This window comes from Pleuronectes platessa, chromosome 9, assembly GCF_947347685.1.
Source record: "Pleuronectes platessa chromosome 9, fPlePla1.1, whole genome shotgun sequence".
Classification (NCBI taxonomy): domain Eukaryota; kingdom Metazoa; phylum Chordata; class Actinopteri; order Pleuronectiformes; family Pleuronectidae; genus Pleuronectes; species Pleuronectes platessa.
In genome coordinates this window covers 24700348-24717357 of record NC_070634.1, presented here as the reverse complement: position 1 = coordinate 24717357, position 17010 = coordinate 24700348, and the positions used below count along the sequence as shown (strand labels likewise).

General features: G+C 42.7%; 1 protein-coding gene across 5 annotated transcripts in view; it reads left to right on the top strand.

Moving 5' to 3' along the window:
- The first annotated feature begins 5906 nt into the window (after window positions 1–5906).
- Window positions 5907–17010, top strand: part of atp11b (ATPase phospholipid transporting 11B (putative)) — a 42010-nt gene continuing 30906 nt past the window's right edge. For 3 of the 5 annotated variants that reach the window (XM_053430062.1, XM_053430061.1, XM_053430060.1), the window contains exons 1-6: window positions 5907–6227; window positions 13299–13415; window positions 14485–14574; window positions 15811–15891; window positions 16109–16216; window positions 16817–16945. In XM_053430062.1, coding sequence (XP_053286037.1) covers window positions 6201–6227; window positions 13299–13415; window positions 14485–14574; window positions 15811–15891; window positions 16109–16216; window positions 16817–16945 — 552 coding nt within the window. In that variant the 5' untranslated portion in view covers window positions 5907–6200. Of the gene's footprint in view, window positions 6228–13298; window positions 13416–14218; window positions 14362–14484; window positions 14575–15810; window positions 15892–16108; window positions 16217–16816; window positions 16946–17010 lie in introns of those variants that run through there. The other 2 variants (XM_053430063.1, XM_053430064.1) reach the window with 2 other exon arrangements.

Genomic DNA, 17010 nt, shown 5'->3' with positions numbered 1-17010 from the left:
CCGAGCCAGCTGCCGCTCCGTCAGGCCCCTGCAGCCGGGGAGCCAGGAGCCGGAGGATAGGGGCCCTGAAAGGCCAAGGTCAGCAGGGGCCAAGGTTACCACAGCAACGTCAAACACACAGATGCAGTTACACAGGCACATGCATGTTGTGACCGAGAGTTACCACAGTAACTTAATACAAAACACACACACCTCGTCACGGAGGGGAGGGGACGGATGTGTGGTCGAGGTTTTATCACAGTTAATTCTCGACACTTTTATGCATGCAGGTTCTTTCTATACACACCTGTGTCTCCGCACGTACACGTATAATCTGTATAGACACGTAAAACCTCTTTTATATGTTTTTTAATAGGAAAAGACGAAGTTTAGTGAAGAAAAGGGGTAAAAATGACAGGAAATAGATGAAGAAATGGTAAAAGTCCTAGTTCTAGAAATTCTCTTTTTTACTTGAAGGTTTCTTTCAACTGTTTTCTCTGTAAACTACCTTCAAGTGAGAATATCTGTCTCTTCCATTGAATGTCTTCTACCTGTGTCCGGGACCAGGAAGTGAACTATCACCACAGGCAGGATTTCATCTTTTACAAAAACCACTCAGAGAGAAAATGTCTGTTTGTTTGTGTCAGAATGATGGAGGGGCGAGGGTTTGCATTTTCAGGCAGCTGCTTGTCCTGATAGAAATGAAGCAGATCGGAAAAGCAGCAAAGCATAGATTCCCCCTTCCTACACACACACACAAGCGCACACACACACACACGCACAGACACACACTCACATACCTTGGGATCTCACTCGAGAGGGAACCCTTTGACATGGGACTCAGAGCAGTTCAGTTGCTCTGTGGGTGGCTGCCCTGCATCACCAGAAAAACATGACTCATCCCTGAGAATCAGTTGGTGAATCTTTCCGAACACTCGCGGAGAATGTGTTGCAATGCAGTAAACTTCAAAGTGGGTGAAGAGATAAAAAAAAAAAAAAATAGAAAAGCTGCTGCTGTAAAATTGCACCAATTTGATCAGATACCACCCAGTGAATAGGAGTTGGTTGCAACAACAACAACAAGAAAAAGTAGCATCCCCGTCCTATCTGATGCAAATAGTGTCTCGGGTTCTGATTAAATGTGAAAAGATGTTCCATCCACAGGGAGTGGAGGAGGTTCAACAACAACTGCATCCAGAGGAAAGCTCCTCCACCCAATAGACATGAAGTAGAAGAGGGAGGCCCTTTGTCAATCAGTCAGATTCTATTTGTATAGTCCCAATTCAGTTTGTCTCATGGGGTTCAATAAGGTGCAACATCCTCTGTTCTTAACCCTCAACTAGAGTCAGGAAACAATGTAGAAACCTCAGAGGGAGCCACGTGTGAGGAAACTTCCCCCTGGACGGACAGAAGTGACGCGTCTAACAGAACGTCACAGAAATAACAAGATATACAACTTTCATAAGAAAAGACAGCCTCTAAATGGAGAGTTGTGTTTAAACATTTAAAGTCTACTTACATATAACATCTCACATAGGTGGAAGAAGGTTCCTTCAAAAAGTAAAAATATCGTGGTTGAGCATCAAATCATTTCTGTAACACTTTGACTTTGATGAATCTGTGTATCTGCAAAACATTTGTTTTCTGGATTCTATATAGTGTCATTGAAAAGCACAGAGCCTTCTCTTACTGTATTCATGAGGACCTGCCATTAACAGAATGTATTTCCCCCTAAAGCTAGTTCTATTCCATTAAACAGCCGTTTAAACTGCAGGTTATACACAGAGCTGTCAGACTCCACTAGTATTGTGGACTTTTGTATTTTCAGGTCCTAGAAATATAGTAAAACAAGACACGCACACACACACACGCACACACACACACGTGCAATTTGTCATCAATATCCAGGTACGGTGAAGTAGATGAAGAGCTGCCTTCCCTCTGACTCTCTGGGTCACAGAGTAAGGAGGTCAGGGTGTTAGGTGAAGAATTAGTAGCTCCCTAGGAAACCCAATAGCATCCACCTGGCCACACACACACACACACACACACACACACACTCACACTCACACACACACACACACACAGAAAGAGAGAGAGAGCTGCAGTGATTCACCAGGTTGTGACAAACTGCCTGAAGGAGCCGATAAGAAAACCCATGCACACATACACACGTATAAAAGTATCAGAGTTTTGTAGATGTTTGTGTTTTTAATGCCTCGTTATTGTTGCGTTTGATAAATTGCCGCACATTGCATTGGGTGGCAGCTGTAACACCTGAGTTTGTCCTCCAGAGGGAGACTCACACCACATATCAGATTTCAAACACAGCTTTTACTTTGGTAAATTATTAAATGGGTAAACCAGTGGATTACGACAATCATCAACAAATGTTTTTACTCTCTGGAAATCTATTGTTCAACATTATGAGCAGTGCACTGCACCCACTTCCTTTGCTTTGTCCTGCCATGTTTAACTTGTTCATTACGTCCAAGACTAATAGTCAATTAGTATTGATTCGGTTTAAAAACCAATCCACTTGTGTTTCCTAGGTGGGCTGCCCGGCGGCCCGAGGTGCTGGTCCTCACAGGGGGACAACGATTCATGTTAATGCAACAAGACAGAGACTAATATGCACACAGAGTGGAAACCAAAGTCTGAGCAGGCATCCGTTACACAGGGAGAAGGGGGGGGGGGGGGGGGGGGTCTGTGCAGAGGGAGGAACAACTTCTCCTAAGCCTATTAGTATTATTAGTGATACTTGGTGGTAATGATTGAAAGCCACTTAGCGCTGGTGTATTTACCAAGAGGATCAGCGACAGCATGGTTAAACAGGCCTGATGGATTACCTCAGTCTAATACTGAGAGGAGAGGAGACGAGACAAGGGGACAGGAGACGAGACGAGAGGAGGCAGGAGGAGGGGAGACGAGATGATACTTTGAGATTAGATGAGTCCAGAAAATCTGCCCGTGTTTGCCTTTAACAACCAGAATCTATAAAACCTATATATACCACTGATGGTGATGGGTTGCTTACAGGAAGTCAGGGGTGTTGCAGCAGGGTGTACAAAGCAGGGGCCACGAGCAGAGAGAGGGCCCCTGGGAACGGATCTGCAAGAGACGACTCTTCACTCCAAATATTTTGACCAATGGGAGCTGTAAGGTTTTGGATTTGATCAATTTGAGATTTAGATTTATTTCCCAAGAACTAAAGTTGACAGCCATGTTTTAAAAATCACATATTGGATTGTTGTGTTGTTCTCTTTTACAACTTTGCAAAATTGTTGAACTGCATTTATCAATCAGTTGATAATGATGTTGTGTCAGTGACCACTCACTGCTCCTCCTGCACCAGAACTTGTGCATAAAGAAATTTAGTAGTTTCAGCCAAGTAACCTAAGTAAGAGCAACTTGAAAGTACTAAAGAAGGAGCTATGCATTCTCCATAATGGTAATTTTATTTTTGATACTCATTATATTATCTTAGATCTACACTGTGGTGCTAATATGTTATGAGGATGCTCTGTTTGGAAAGTCCCCAGCCGATCTGTTCTATGAATTAAATCACTACATGGAATGAGTTGCATTTTATACCACACAGGATGAGCCAAGTTTTAATTTTGGTCAGAAAAAGTTATCTTATTTTGTCAGTTTCACCAGCCACAGTTTAAATGATGTGAAATTGCACATCTTGCATGAAACATAGATTATAATCTAAAGCTTTATAGTCATTTTACAGGATTCAATGAGATTAATGCTGCTCTTCATGTTCAGTGCATTTAAAATCATAACATATAACATACAAATAACGTGTAGTGCACGAGCCTCACATGCATTATGATAAATACTTCCAACCTGTTTGCCTTGAGCACTTAATCTGTCAAGAATTGTAACATTAATGTGTAACTGAAGGTAAATTCAATACATGACTGGGAAGGCCGCCAGACATGATGTGGTATACCACCATCCACCTCCCTGGACGACATCAGGGGCATCATGGATCACTGGCTCCGCTGTCTGAGGCAGGAAGATATTAAAGATAGAGCATTTCATCTGACAGCGCTCTGTGCGTGGGCCACAGTGTAAGATATGACTCGTGCTTCATGAAGTAAAGGAAATTACTGCAGCTGATATCATGTGAGTTGCATGATTTCAAGACGTGAAAACAATAGGGAGAAGCTCTGTGGCATAGATATTAAAACTCTGAAAGATTCCATCTGTGTTTTTTCATTACAAGGAAGAGATTCCCCCACATCACAAAAAAAGTTTCTTGACACCAACACCATGTGCATCTCTTCCGATCCCTCAAATGAAACTGCCCGATCCAGCTGTGAGATGGGCGCTGCCAGATGCTGCTGCAGCGGCGTTATGTAAGTGTGTGTAACCTAGAGATTATATCCTGACTGTCACATGGCAAATGGTTAGTCGCCGGGCTCACACACAAACACAGACAGATAGCGGATTAGCCTCAGGATTTGCAGAGTAAAGCCGTCTTCTTTTTGGACATTTCTGACATGTCAGCAGAACCACACAATGGGCCTTGTGACACGGGCTGTTGTGCACGACAGACGAGGAGGTCTTGAACCCAAGATGTTGTGAGAACCCTGGCACAGTCAGTGCCGAGCTCTGCTGACTCACTGAGAGGCCTAAAGCTGTGTGAGTCCTGGATATATATGCATGTTGGTGGCTTCACAATGGAGGGAGGGGGCGTCCAGTGTGTAGAGTTGAGTCACAATTGCACCTTCAGGAGCAAACGTGAGCTTCTTAAGAAACGATGCAAATACATTCATATACATGTGTGTGTTCTGAAAGAAATGCCAGGAGGAGAAGGAGAACCCTCCGGACAGCTGCAGCGTTTCCTGCTCTATATATAGCTGCTGGAGCACATTGATTACACAGGATCATTATCATTCGGCATTTTGCCTCTGATGCCATTGATGGGAACATCTCTTCAGTGTTTTTAATCACCCACTTCATACTGGATCGATGGAGAAAAACGCACAGTACAGCCAAATCCTTCACTTGGATTTTCAAACAAGCATTTCTCCCTCCTCCCTGTGGGGTATCGCCTGTGGCCCATACATTATCGACTGATTGGGATGTACAACAGCCATGTCTCCAAGGAGGGGGGGGGGGGGGGGACTCATCACTGTGAGAGAGCTACTACTCCGATGACCTCACTTTATGTGAGATGCCTCACAACAGGAACCCGGGAACTGGAGAGCACTGCTGAGAGATTTAAAATAAAAAGGCAAATGCTTCATCCACCTATTAGACTCACCCTGTAGCTCTGACTCTAAATGATCATGTTAATATCGTATCGTCAGTCAAAGACAGTGGAAGGACTGGTTTCCTGCTCATGTTCAGTTAGGACCTTCCCTCAGGAGACGAGAGAAACCAACTCTCTGTGGCTTAACAAACTGAAAACACGCTCGGAGGAAGCAAATCCACTTTAAGTCTCCACCTTGTGTTGGATCAGTGTCAAGAAGTCTTCAACAGTTTGAAGAAAGTGCCTGGTAAGCAAGATGACTCAGAGCTCTGCATTATTACTACTGGGGATATTCACTACTAACACTTTGCAATGCAGGGAACACAAGAGTGTAACAGTACTACTGCAATATCTGTCTGTCTATCTGTCTATCTGTCTATCTGTCTGTCTATCTATCTGTCTATCAAGCATAACAGCAAACAAAAACAACACTAGCACTCATATCTCTATATGTCTTTCTTTCTTTCCTGCTCTCTCTCTCTCTTTATCTATTTATCTATCGATCTATCTATCTCCCCATCCCTCCCTCTATCTATCTATCTCTCCCTCTCTCTCGCTCTCCCCTCTCTCTCCCTCCATGATGTGGATGCACACCGGCAGCAGGGGGCGGTGAGAGGCCGCGGCAGAGCTTCCCTTCCCGGCTGTGAGCAGTGAGGTGGCAGGGTGAAGCTGATCGTGGCAGCAGAGCCCGTGATGGTGCGCAGCTCCGTGGACCTGGAGACCCGCAGACTGTCTCTTTAACCGGGGCTCGTTCGCGTGACAGCACCGCGGAATGGGAAGGGCCGGACCGGTATCTCCTCCGCTCACTCGCACCGCGTGAATGTGTCGCGTAATGCGCCGGAGAGGAGCTTCCTGCCCGGGGAGACGTCTGTGCTTCTGGACGGTTTTGTTGGAGTAGCTGGTTGCTAGCGCGGAGCTAGCGGCGGAGCTCGCTACTTACTTCTTTTAAAGGATGCTACGGTGGATCCGGCAGCAGCTGGTAAAACCCCCGCTACCTTCCTTACCTAACGTTAGCCTGCACCAGCCCGCAGCGGCACACACTGAACTTAACCCGGGTTAGGCTGTGTCAACTTTGTTTGTATTTGTTTATTATTTTTTAGCGAGATAACCGAGCTAATTAGCTGTTGCCAATTTGTCCCCAAACATTGTTTTGTCAGCGGGGACACTCAGGTGGAGGTTAGCCACCTTCCCGGCTAGCTCCCCCGAGCTGACACCGGGTAACTCTGCCTAACTAGTTGTGTGACCGAAGTTTGAATGTCAGTCGACGGGAAGTTTTGTTTCCTGCATGGTCTTTAAAAACTGAACAGAAGGAAAAACATAAAGATAAACAAGTCAACTCAGGTGATGCTAGCTAGCAGGCTAACAGGGGAGGGGGGGACTTGGTAAAGTTAAACAGCGATGCTAACTCACTTACAGGGACTTCACGAAGCTATCAGCTGCTCTGACATTAGCCTCAGCTCCTCAGCATTTAAACTTACAGTCACATCTCTTAACTTTAACTTTAACACTCCACTGTGGCTTTTAACCTGTTTTTATTTACAGCTAAAACCCCTGTTTACACCGACTGACATGTAGCACTAGCTAGTCGAGGGCTCACATATGTTCCTGTGTTTGCTGTGATCACCTGTTGTTTGCCCACAAACAGACACAGGCCGGTGCCTGAGGAATCACCTGAGCTGTGAATCAGCACTCACAGACCCGTTGTCATTAGGATATTTATGTTTATTTATGTTTGTCAAAGTAGAGTTTAAAGTTTCTATGAGAACGAATACAGTAAACATGAGAGTGGGGGGGCAGATGGAGGGCGTGTGAGGATGTGAATGAATGAGAAGGAGATTAGTCATGTAGGCCTCCGGTGCAAAGGTGTGTCTGAGCTCCTGTGTCCGAGTTACTCAAGGCTCCCTGCTCATACCCTGAGTTAGCATGTCACTTATTAAAGTTTGATCAATGTGCACACAAAGTTCTTCTGTCTGCTTTCAGAGATTAAAAAAAGCACCGCAGAGAGTTTGAGTCCAGTAGAGAGAGAGAGAGAGCTCCGTTCATTTGACCCGTTCCATATTACTGACCTACCCGGTTAATTAAAGAAAAAAAATCTAATTAAAAAATGCATCTCATCATCGCAACAGACCTGATGGAAAAAGTTTTTTCGGGTGTCATTTTTCTGACCTTGATAATCAGCAGGAGGGTAAAGCACAGGTGGTTGTTCTCTCAGAGTTTCTTATCTGTTTCTTTCTGGTGACTTTGGTCCATATGGAGAGGGGGAGGAGGGGGGGAGGTGGGGGAGTCCTAACTGACTGTGTGAAAGGCTTTTAATGTCTTTGGCAGTGCTGGCATCATGCTAGTGGCGATGTATTTATATCATAAAAGACCTACTATCATGACAGTACAAGGGGAAACTCATTCCAGTATGTCATTAAATATAATAATACTAATAATTAACTTTAATTTATAAAGTGCCGTTCCAAGAACAGAGCAAGGGTACAAAAAAGGGATATCTAAATCATGCTTGAAGCAGGGCTTGATATGTCTGATCTGTGAGTTTGGTTATTGCTTCAGTGAACTAAGAGAAGAGATATTTCAAAAACAGACATTTCCTCTAACGGCATTACGAAGCAATAATGAAGATCATGATGCAAAAACAAAACCAGGTTATGAAATGTTCACGTCAGCTGTGTCTGAAGCAAGTTTCACTCACTGCAAATTTAAACAAAAAGGAACGTTTAACTGTAAGTGAAACATTAATTTTAGTTACAAAAATTCAGATGAATATGAAGAGATATTTGATTTGGCATTTACATCATGCATCTCAGGCTACATTTATACTACATTTAGATTTTTATAATGATGTCCATCCACATGAACTATTCTGCTCTGAATCAGTGATAATCTTTATTTTGTGTCTATAACACACCTGAAAAATCATATCACATGAGGATTTGCATACAATAGGAATGTTTGTACCGATGTACACAGGAAGCAGTTTGTCTACTTGCTAAGTTACTAAGAACGAGATACAACAGTGAAAAGTATAACCAGGTATTTCATCTCTTTCACCGACGATGAGGTGGAACCTTTGATATATAGATTTGTATTCTCCGCTGGTAGTCGAGTCATGATAGTAAGAATCAATCAGGAAGCAAACACAAATGTTTCCACACTTGCATGTCCACACCACGACGCAGCCAACGAGTTTTCAAACTAAAATAGAGAAGGCATTTTCCAAACATCTCAGTTTTTGGTGCTTTAAATTTGGTGTAAACGGTGATTGTTTTTTAAATGTAACCGAAGCAGTGTGAGTTGATCCTTAGCCTGTTGAGCTAACAGGATGTCCCACACTTTTACAGTGTTTGTTTATGATCTTTCTCTCTGCAGCGACAATCTACTATAATAAACCAGTAAAACATCTGATAATCAACTGGTCTATGCCCCAATTGCTAAAACCGTAAAGTTCCTTATCCCCTCTAGCTGTGCTTCTGGCTATTCATTCTATACCATATGTTATTAGATATTTGTTAGGCTTGCCGATGGTCATGTCAGCATTGCTCTTGTCATCAGTGATACCGTCAGAAGCAACATCACTGCGCCTGACTACAGACCGGCTCTTGCTCTCTCTCTCTTTCTCTCTCTCTCTCTCTCTCTCCTTCTCTCTTGTCTGCAGTCTTCCTGTCTTTACCATCACTCTTTATGCAACTCAATCTCTTCCTACTATCATCTCTGATTAGCTCATCCCATCTGATTAGATGCCTCTATAATACGACTCAGTGCTTTGCCTTTATTGTGAGGCCTAAGTCCGTCTCCCAGGCGTTGTTCAGGGAAATTATTCCCCACAAAGCTCTGAGGGACCTGTAGGCTTCATGCAGGCAGTAATTACCTGTCAGCCTACCAATTGATGAGGGCATGAAAGTCTGGGAACTGACAGTAATATATTATACATTTTAATTGCAGCTTTTTCAGTGCTTAATGTCAGTGCTGTGCTTTAAAACCTATTTCGGGGCTGTGCTCACTCAGTGGACCTGTGGGGTGGCCATCATCTAGGTAGACTGCATTAATATCTGAAGTGTAGTCACAGTATTTCTGGTTTAACAGCACCGTGGCGGGAAGGTGCCTGGTGTTTGTTTGCTCTGAAAGACGTCACAGCCCTGTAAAGAGGCAAATGACTGCGTCCACCCTAGTGTTGTGTTTACAGCACTGCCGATCAGAGCTGCAGCCAATATAATTAACAAATGTAGGGAGGGCCGATGGTTTAACAGGGAGGGACTCATCCACAAACATGAAATTATTATAACATTATGCACTATTGCTTCATATATGCTGCCTCAAGTAGAGCACACAACTCAGGCTGTTGCTTTTGGAGAGACCACAGCACAGGGACATTAGCATTGTTTATTTGTATTATTACTGCTGTTAGAGGTAGAAATCACCAGATCCTCCCATAGTGACTGATTACTACATTAAAGCTGCATTGCAGTGCTGACAGGAACATTGGTTAAGGCGCTTCCCCCTTCATTTCTCAATCACACATCTGTTACAGTTACAAAAGGGAGTTAAGTGTGTTCCTTTCCAGCAATTGAGCTGAACTTAAGCTATCGTGTGCAAGGAAATAAATGATTAAGCAACCTAACTTGACACTTGATTGATGTGATGGTGATCGAGAACCTCAGACTCCTCAGACTGGGTGGAGAGAATGAGAAATGATTTGAAAGCTTAATTAATCAGACTGTGGAAGGCCGCCATAGTTTCATAATGAACCAACGTTTTTGACACTTCTTATAATAACATAGAAGAGCTTTAACTTAACTTTCACGCTGTTGCTTCCAACATATTGACCCGTCCTGATGCATCGATGGGCCATAAAAGAACACATAACGGTTTTTTTTCTCCATCCTTGGCAGGTAGAAGTCATCGTAAAACCAGGAGTTTCTGTTTTGCTGCTCCGTGACGGGCGTATAGTTCTCAGCAGGCAGACAGACCTGACCTTAATATCTGCCCTCTCTGTGTACCTGTCACTCGGCTCGGTAGCGCATGAGTGCATCCTGTGTGCACGGTCACTGCGTACTCACAACAATGAGCCCTCATTGACATGCATCAGTGGGGACTTATCCAATCCAGGGCCATTTCAATATTTATAACATCGTTTGGGGGCTCTGCTAAATTGTTGAATAGAGTATATGGCACTAACCTCTATTGAAAGAGGAAGAACTGCTTCTCTGTACTGAGGCGTCTGATATCAGATGGTAGTGATGATGATGCTACTCACAGATGGTTTGGATCAGTCAGTCTGGAGCCGGATAAAGTTTTGTTCACAGCAGTAGATTGTCTCAAACAGAGATGTAAACTTTGTCTCCTCAGGATGGGAAAACCTGAACTGTGGGGGGTTGTTGTAGTGAGCATTGAACTTGTTGTTGCTTTGCAGCTCATTGCTTTCAGGGTCCAGGTTGTCAGGCACATCAGCTGGTTCCACTTTAAGTGTCATAGCAAATATGTTCAGCTTCTTGTTTACTTCAACCACCATAGCAGGCTTTTGCAGTTTTACCCCTTTCCAAGTTGCACCTGCCACGACATGTGTGGCTTTTAATGACAGTGATTCCTCCCTTGTATCAAGCCTTCTTGTAACTCACCCTGAAAATTAGGACGTTGGGGAGTATTTCTTATGTCGGAGGTTTTATCATGAAAGCAATTCTGTCATGAAAATGTTCTTAAAAGATGTAATACATTAAGTTCCTTGTGGGCTGGATAAAATAGTCTCATGTGCTGCATGCAGCCCAGAGGCTGGACGACCCCCCCCCCCCCCCGCTGGTTGATGTGCTCAGCTGAACTTCCTGCTTCATACATTCTGATGATTTAATTCAGACTTGTGTTGAAAGACTAATAAGAAAAAAACTGTGCTTTCTGTGAGCTGGTAGATGCTTTCTTTCCAGAAAAAATTACCTGACTCTTCAGCAGGTTTAATTTAATTTAGGAATTTTAGAGTCTAGTGTTCATCAGAATTCCACACAGCACGTTACACTGAGAAGTTTTAACCAGGGTTCATTCATTTACTGGAAGTTTGTGAGAACTTCCTCTGTTGGCTGCATTTCCCAGCTCAGGAATTCACAGTTAGTTGAGAAATGCTGCTGTTTGCCATTACTGAGTGGGTCGGCACGCTGCTGAGACTCGTGTGTCTCCACTCTAGGGTTTGTTCGACCATGTGATTTGTGTTTTCTCTCGAAGTTTCTGTATCTTCTTAACAGGAAGCATTTAAATGAGTGGTTAACCATGACAGAGTTGAACAGTCATATGTTTGTCTCACAGATAGCTTGTGTTTTGTCATTGGAGCTCAAGATTTTGCTAATTTCTTTGCCTCGAAAACATGTAACCAGTGATGTTCGGTGTGAGAAAGCAATTGTGTTGTTTCAGGCTTCACAAGTTGAAATCCAGAGGTCAGAAGTTGATCTAACTCATACATTAAGAGGTTATTTCGCTGTTATTCTACTGTAGCCACAGTTTTCACGACTCCTCCATCCATTATCTGTTTGCTGCACAAAGGACAACTGTGACTAAGATGAAAATGAATGCACCTAAACGACAGAGAAATGTCACATAGATGCTCTTTTGAAAGCTCGGAGCAAAGTGGAAAAGAATGGATCAGTAGAAATGGAAAATCCTGACCAAAAAAAAAAACGTTTCTTTTATCCTTAGAAGTGGATTCATTGATTGTTATGCCAGGCCACGATCAAGAGGTCACTGTTTGTACAATTTATTACACACCCTGTAAATGAGACCTTTAATATCACTAAGATGAGACCTAGCTGTTGCTATTTGTTACGGCATCGACTTCAAAAGGTGAAAACACTTCTGATGTATCAGAAATTTTTATCGGCCGTCTTCATGCTCTCCCAAAGTAAAGGAATAGTCAAGCCAATTTCCTCGAACCCCTCAAAACCTTTGTTTCTCAACAGCATACCTGCCCCTTTAAGGTTTCCTCTTTCTCCTATCATAACTGATATACCAGACAGAAACATTTCAGCACACAGAATGGCACCTATAGCCAAGGCAGTACATTTCCTCCTTGTTAGCATTGTGAAAGCAAACAAACCACAACTGCTTTTTCTTTGCCAATAGCCATACCGCTCCAGAGGGGCTGCTGGTTGATGTAGAGCGTGAGCCGCCAGGTCTTGGCTTGGTGATCGGACTGTAAAGTCTGAGCACTTAACTCGTCAGCTTTAGCTTTGCATCACAGATGTTTGACTCAACATTTTAAAGAGTCTATGTTTGTTCAGCTTTAGGTGTGGTGCTTTTGTTTGTAAACCAGAAATAAGCAGCACAGCGAGAGCACAAGAGAAAGGCACTAATAGTTTGCATGTGTCCCTGTGCAAGTGAATCAATGTGTGTGTGTGTGACGTGGCACAGATACATTCCTCTGTGTGTGCGTATGGGTGCGAGTGTGTGTCACACCTACGTCATACAAATTTGCAAAAGAGTGGAAGCACTTGTATTAACCTTCCTTTTGTAGCAGCTGGCTTGTGACAGAAAGGACAGTTCTAGATAATGAAGTTAAAACTAAGCAAGTCGGAACAAACTCCAGTAAATTAACCTTAGTTCCCCAAAGTTCCCAAACTACTTTCAATGCAAACTTCACTTTATTGCTCTGGTTAGAGGAACAAGAGTTTTATAAGTTGATTAACAAGACTATTATTTGTCAAACTAGCTGTCTGTGTTTTTCATAGTTTGGAAAAAAATGTTATGTCATCATACTGTAACTCAATAGTAGTAATTATTAGTTATGACTTATTCATTATTTTTGATAGTGTTGGGCTGGAAAGAAGGAATGTTTTAGTTGTTGATTGAAATGAAGATGAATGTCTCAATTAATAATTTTTATTTTTTTAAGTGAACAAGGCCAAAGCTCATTTTCAAACAAATACACCCAAATGTTTTGTTTAGAATATGAATCAAAGGAAAGTTAAAAGTATTTAAATTCATGAAGATCCACCAGGAAATCTTGTGCACATCCCTTCTTTTCCATCTCTCCACACCTTCTCTCTTCTCATGTATCCTTCCCTTCCCTCAGGGCTTTGACCCCCCTCATCAGAGCGAGACCAGAACGGTTTATGTGGCAAACCGCTTCCCCCAACATGGCCACTACATACCACAGCGCTTTGCCGACAACAGGATCATCTCATCCAAGGTACCAACTGGCGCCGGAGCCAGTTTTTTTTACTCTCTTTTGAATAAAAGGAAGTAACGGTTCACTTCTACACAAATGTTTTAACTTCTGTCATGACGCTTCCTCTCCTCACACAACCACCAATCTAGATGAGATATAGATGCACTGTTTTTTTAGGGTTTTTCTTTTGATCACAAATAAGATGGTTTGAGGCACTTTTTTAAAGATATGAATCTTGACACTGCGTGACAGTATATATATTAAAAAAAAACCATATTTCTAGCACCAGTGTGACTAGTTTTGAAAATTTAAGTCTGGAGTTTTGTTGCACTGGCTGCGATTCGTCAATAAGGAGATCAACACACACACACACAAGTTCTTTTGGTGCTGAGAGAATTCTTCGGTTAGCTAGAAGAAGGTGGAACAAAAGGATAATCCACCAGCAGTGATGTCTGTTATTGATTAGGCAGCAGATTAAATGATTGACAGTCAGGTTAAGTTACCTCAGTAAATACTGAATTGATTTCCAGTGATACTTGAGAGTCAGATACTACTTGGTGGATCTGTTGGTTTATGTGACGCTTTCACCTCAAGAACCAAATTCAAACTTCCTGCAGCTGTTCTCTGAACACCGCGCTGCACAGGAAGTGATGACTTGAGATCAAACGGTAAAACAAAAGTAGTCACAGCAGCGAGTGAGCATCTCAGCACAAGTGTGTGAGCTCCTGCAGCATGTATCTGCAGACTCTGAGGTCATGCTGCTCTACAGGATGTCACCCTCCTGTTTACTAAAAGAGTCTTTATGAAAACATCTGAGGCTCAATACAGAGAAACAGAAACGTATTTCCTCTGACATGCAAATGTGCAGTACTATACCAAACAAGGCTTTTGTTTTATACTACACAGTGAAACTCTAAAAACCAATTAAGGGTACTCCTATTCTTAATTTGGCCATTTGTAATCTGAGGTAGGATAGACTTACTGTCTCATACATTTCTGTAATATTGCTTTGTTTTACTTGCCTTATCCTCTGCATCGATAGTCTGTATTTCTGAAAATACTATCTATATTTCCATCTTTCTCTTTTCAGTACACAATTTGGAATTTTATCCCCAAGAATCTGTTTGAGCAGTTCAGGAGAATTGCCAACTTCTATTTCATCATCATCTTCCTCGTACAGGTAAAACCCTCACCACTGCACAAACGCTATCTTCTCCTTATTGTGGGAACACTGTACATGCTCTGTTCATTCAGATGGTCACGGGTCAAGGGTGTCCTCAGCTTTCTTGCCCTAAACACAAATGTGCGTGTCTTCAATACAAACGTCTATTTGTGCACGAGTTACTGACTCACAGACTTCCAGGGCCCAGCAGAGAGACAGGTCTGCATCTGTATTAACACATCACACCCACACATTTAATATTATGTGGGACTTTACAAGCCGTCTCGAGGCGTCTGGCCTTCACTTTGCATCCGTCAGCTTTTGGCGATGGAGGATTTGGCTTTCAAATTTTCGGGCTTCTCCTTATTCATTTGGACCTGGGTAGTGAGGCCAGAGAAATTGACTTGACTCTGTCTAAAGCTCCTTTCCACCCACTCAGCTTAGTCTCAAATCACTTGTTATCTTGACATTTTGAACAAGAGGTTTTCTTCGATTGCAGTCGTGAACCTTTTTATAGGTTGCCTGGCTTGGATTCCTAGATAACTGCTGTGAACAGAAAGGAGAGATGCATTTTCAGCCAATAGCGCCACTCATGGTTTATAATCAACCCATTGTTGAAACATGTATCCCCGTGCTTCAAAGTTCTGTGCTTCTCTAAACTATTGGGGCATTTGCTCATCTGCAAAAAATGTTTTTCCCATATAGGTCAGGCAGGTGGATGAGTGACGATATATAAACCACAAACACCCGCAGTTTGAATCAAGCCTGTCGTGTCATATCCCCTCTGACTCTGCTCTCATTTCCTGGCTCTCTATATTATCAACTGTTCAAAAAGGACACACCGAAACCCTGTGAACAGTTACGGGTATGAATATGTGTAAAACCTACAAAGTTTGACTCCATCTTAATGCCTTAAACCGTTCATCACTGATTCACGTGAGGTTCAGAAAGCTGAGGAAACATTTACTGGTCTGGGTGTGTGGGGGTTTGGTTGGTTGTGTGTGTGTTTGTGTGTGTGGATGGGTGTGTGTATTTCTGAGGTGACGGTTTATCTTTTGGGAAGTTATGTAGATTTCCTGTTTGAAACATCAACTACTGCTTCTCTGTTGATGTTTTAAGTTTCTAGTCTTCTCTCTCTACAGGAAACACCCGCTTCACTGAGTCTGTGGTTTAACAATTTTTTTTCCACTGCATTTCCAATTTGTTGACACCTCTGCAACCCCCCTCTCCCCCTCCCTGTATTTGTCTTTCCAGTTAATGATAGATACTCCAACTTCCCCAGTTACCAGTGGGCTGCCTCTTTTCTTTGTGATCACAGTAACTGCTATAAAACAGGTGAGCTTCCTCTTTATTCAGCTGAAAAGAGGGAACTTAAGATAAATGCAGTTTAATATCTAAGTTTTTTTTACAGCTTAGTTTAATATTGACTTAATTTACAAACTCATATAAAACTGTTAAAAGGTTACAGTTGATCAGTGACTAGTTGTCACCACTGTTTAGCTATAATACAATATTCCTTGTTTGGTCGGTGACTGACTGATTGTTCTCTTAGGGCTACGAGGACTGGCTGAGACACAAGGCAGACAATGAGGTGAATGGGGCTCCAGTGTTTGTGGTCCGCAGTGGAAGTCTGGTCCAAACGAGATCTAAAAACATCAGGGTAAGACGACAGAAACCCTGGGCCATGAGTGATCCCGAAATACCCTCTCACACCTCACGGCCAATACTCATCACTCACTGTAGCTCGCCTGTTAAATGTGCCTGCTGCTTGTGAGGGGTTTGTAGAACTAGACCTTACAGAAGAAATGTTGAAATGAAGGGAGCTGTTCTTCACGTGTCAGGACATCACAAACTGAAGCATCAACAACAACCAACACAAATGTATGGAATGTTGTGTGAATGATTGATTTGTTGCAGTGACACAGACGACATCTAATTATGCAGCTTTCTATAGAAGGAATGATCTAGAATGCATGAAAAATCCACCACTGCAAATGTTAAGAAGAAATTCCTGTAGGCAGACGTATAATCTAACACAGCCAATCTGTTTAAGCCGTTTTTAAATACTTGTTTCATAGTTTGAAGGCATGTTGGACAAAAGCATATAACCTTGACTGTAAGAAATAAATCTTAGAGATTCATAAATTGACTAAAAGCTACATAAGGGTGAGGAAAGTTCAGTTCAATCCATGGGGACATTGTGTATTGTACTCTGTGTGTTTGTGTGAGTTTCTGAGTGTTATTCTGTCTGTCCATCCAGGTCGGGGACATTGTTCGTGTGGCTAAAGATGAAACGTTTCCCGTGGACCTGGTGTTGCTGTCGTCGGATCGTGCAGACGGCACCTGTCACATCACCACAGCCAGCCTGGATGGAGAGACCAACCTTAAGGTCTGTATGTTGGAGTGTGTTAGGAGCATATGTGACAATATTATCTGTGTTATGTTCTTTATTTG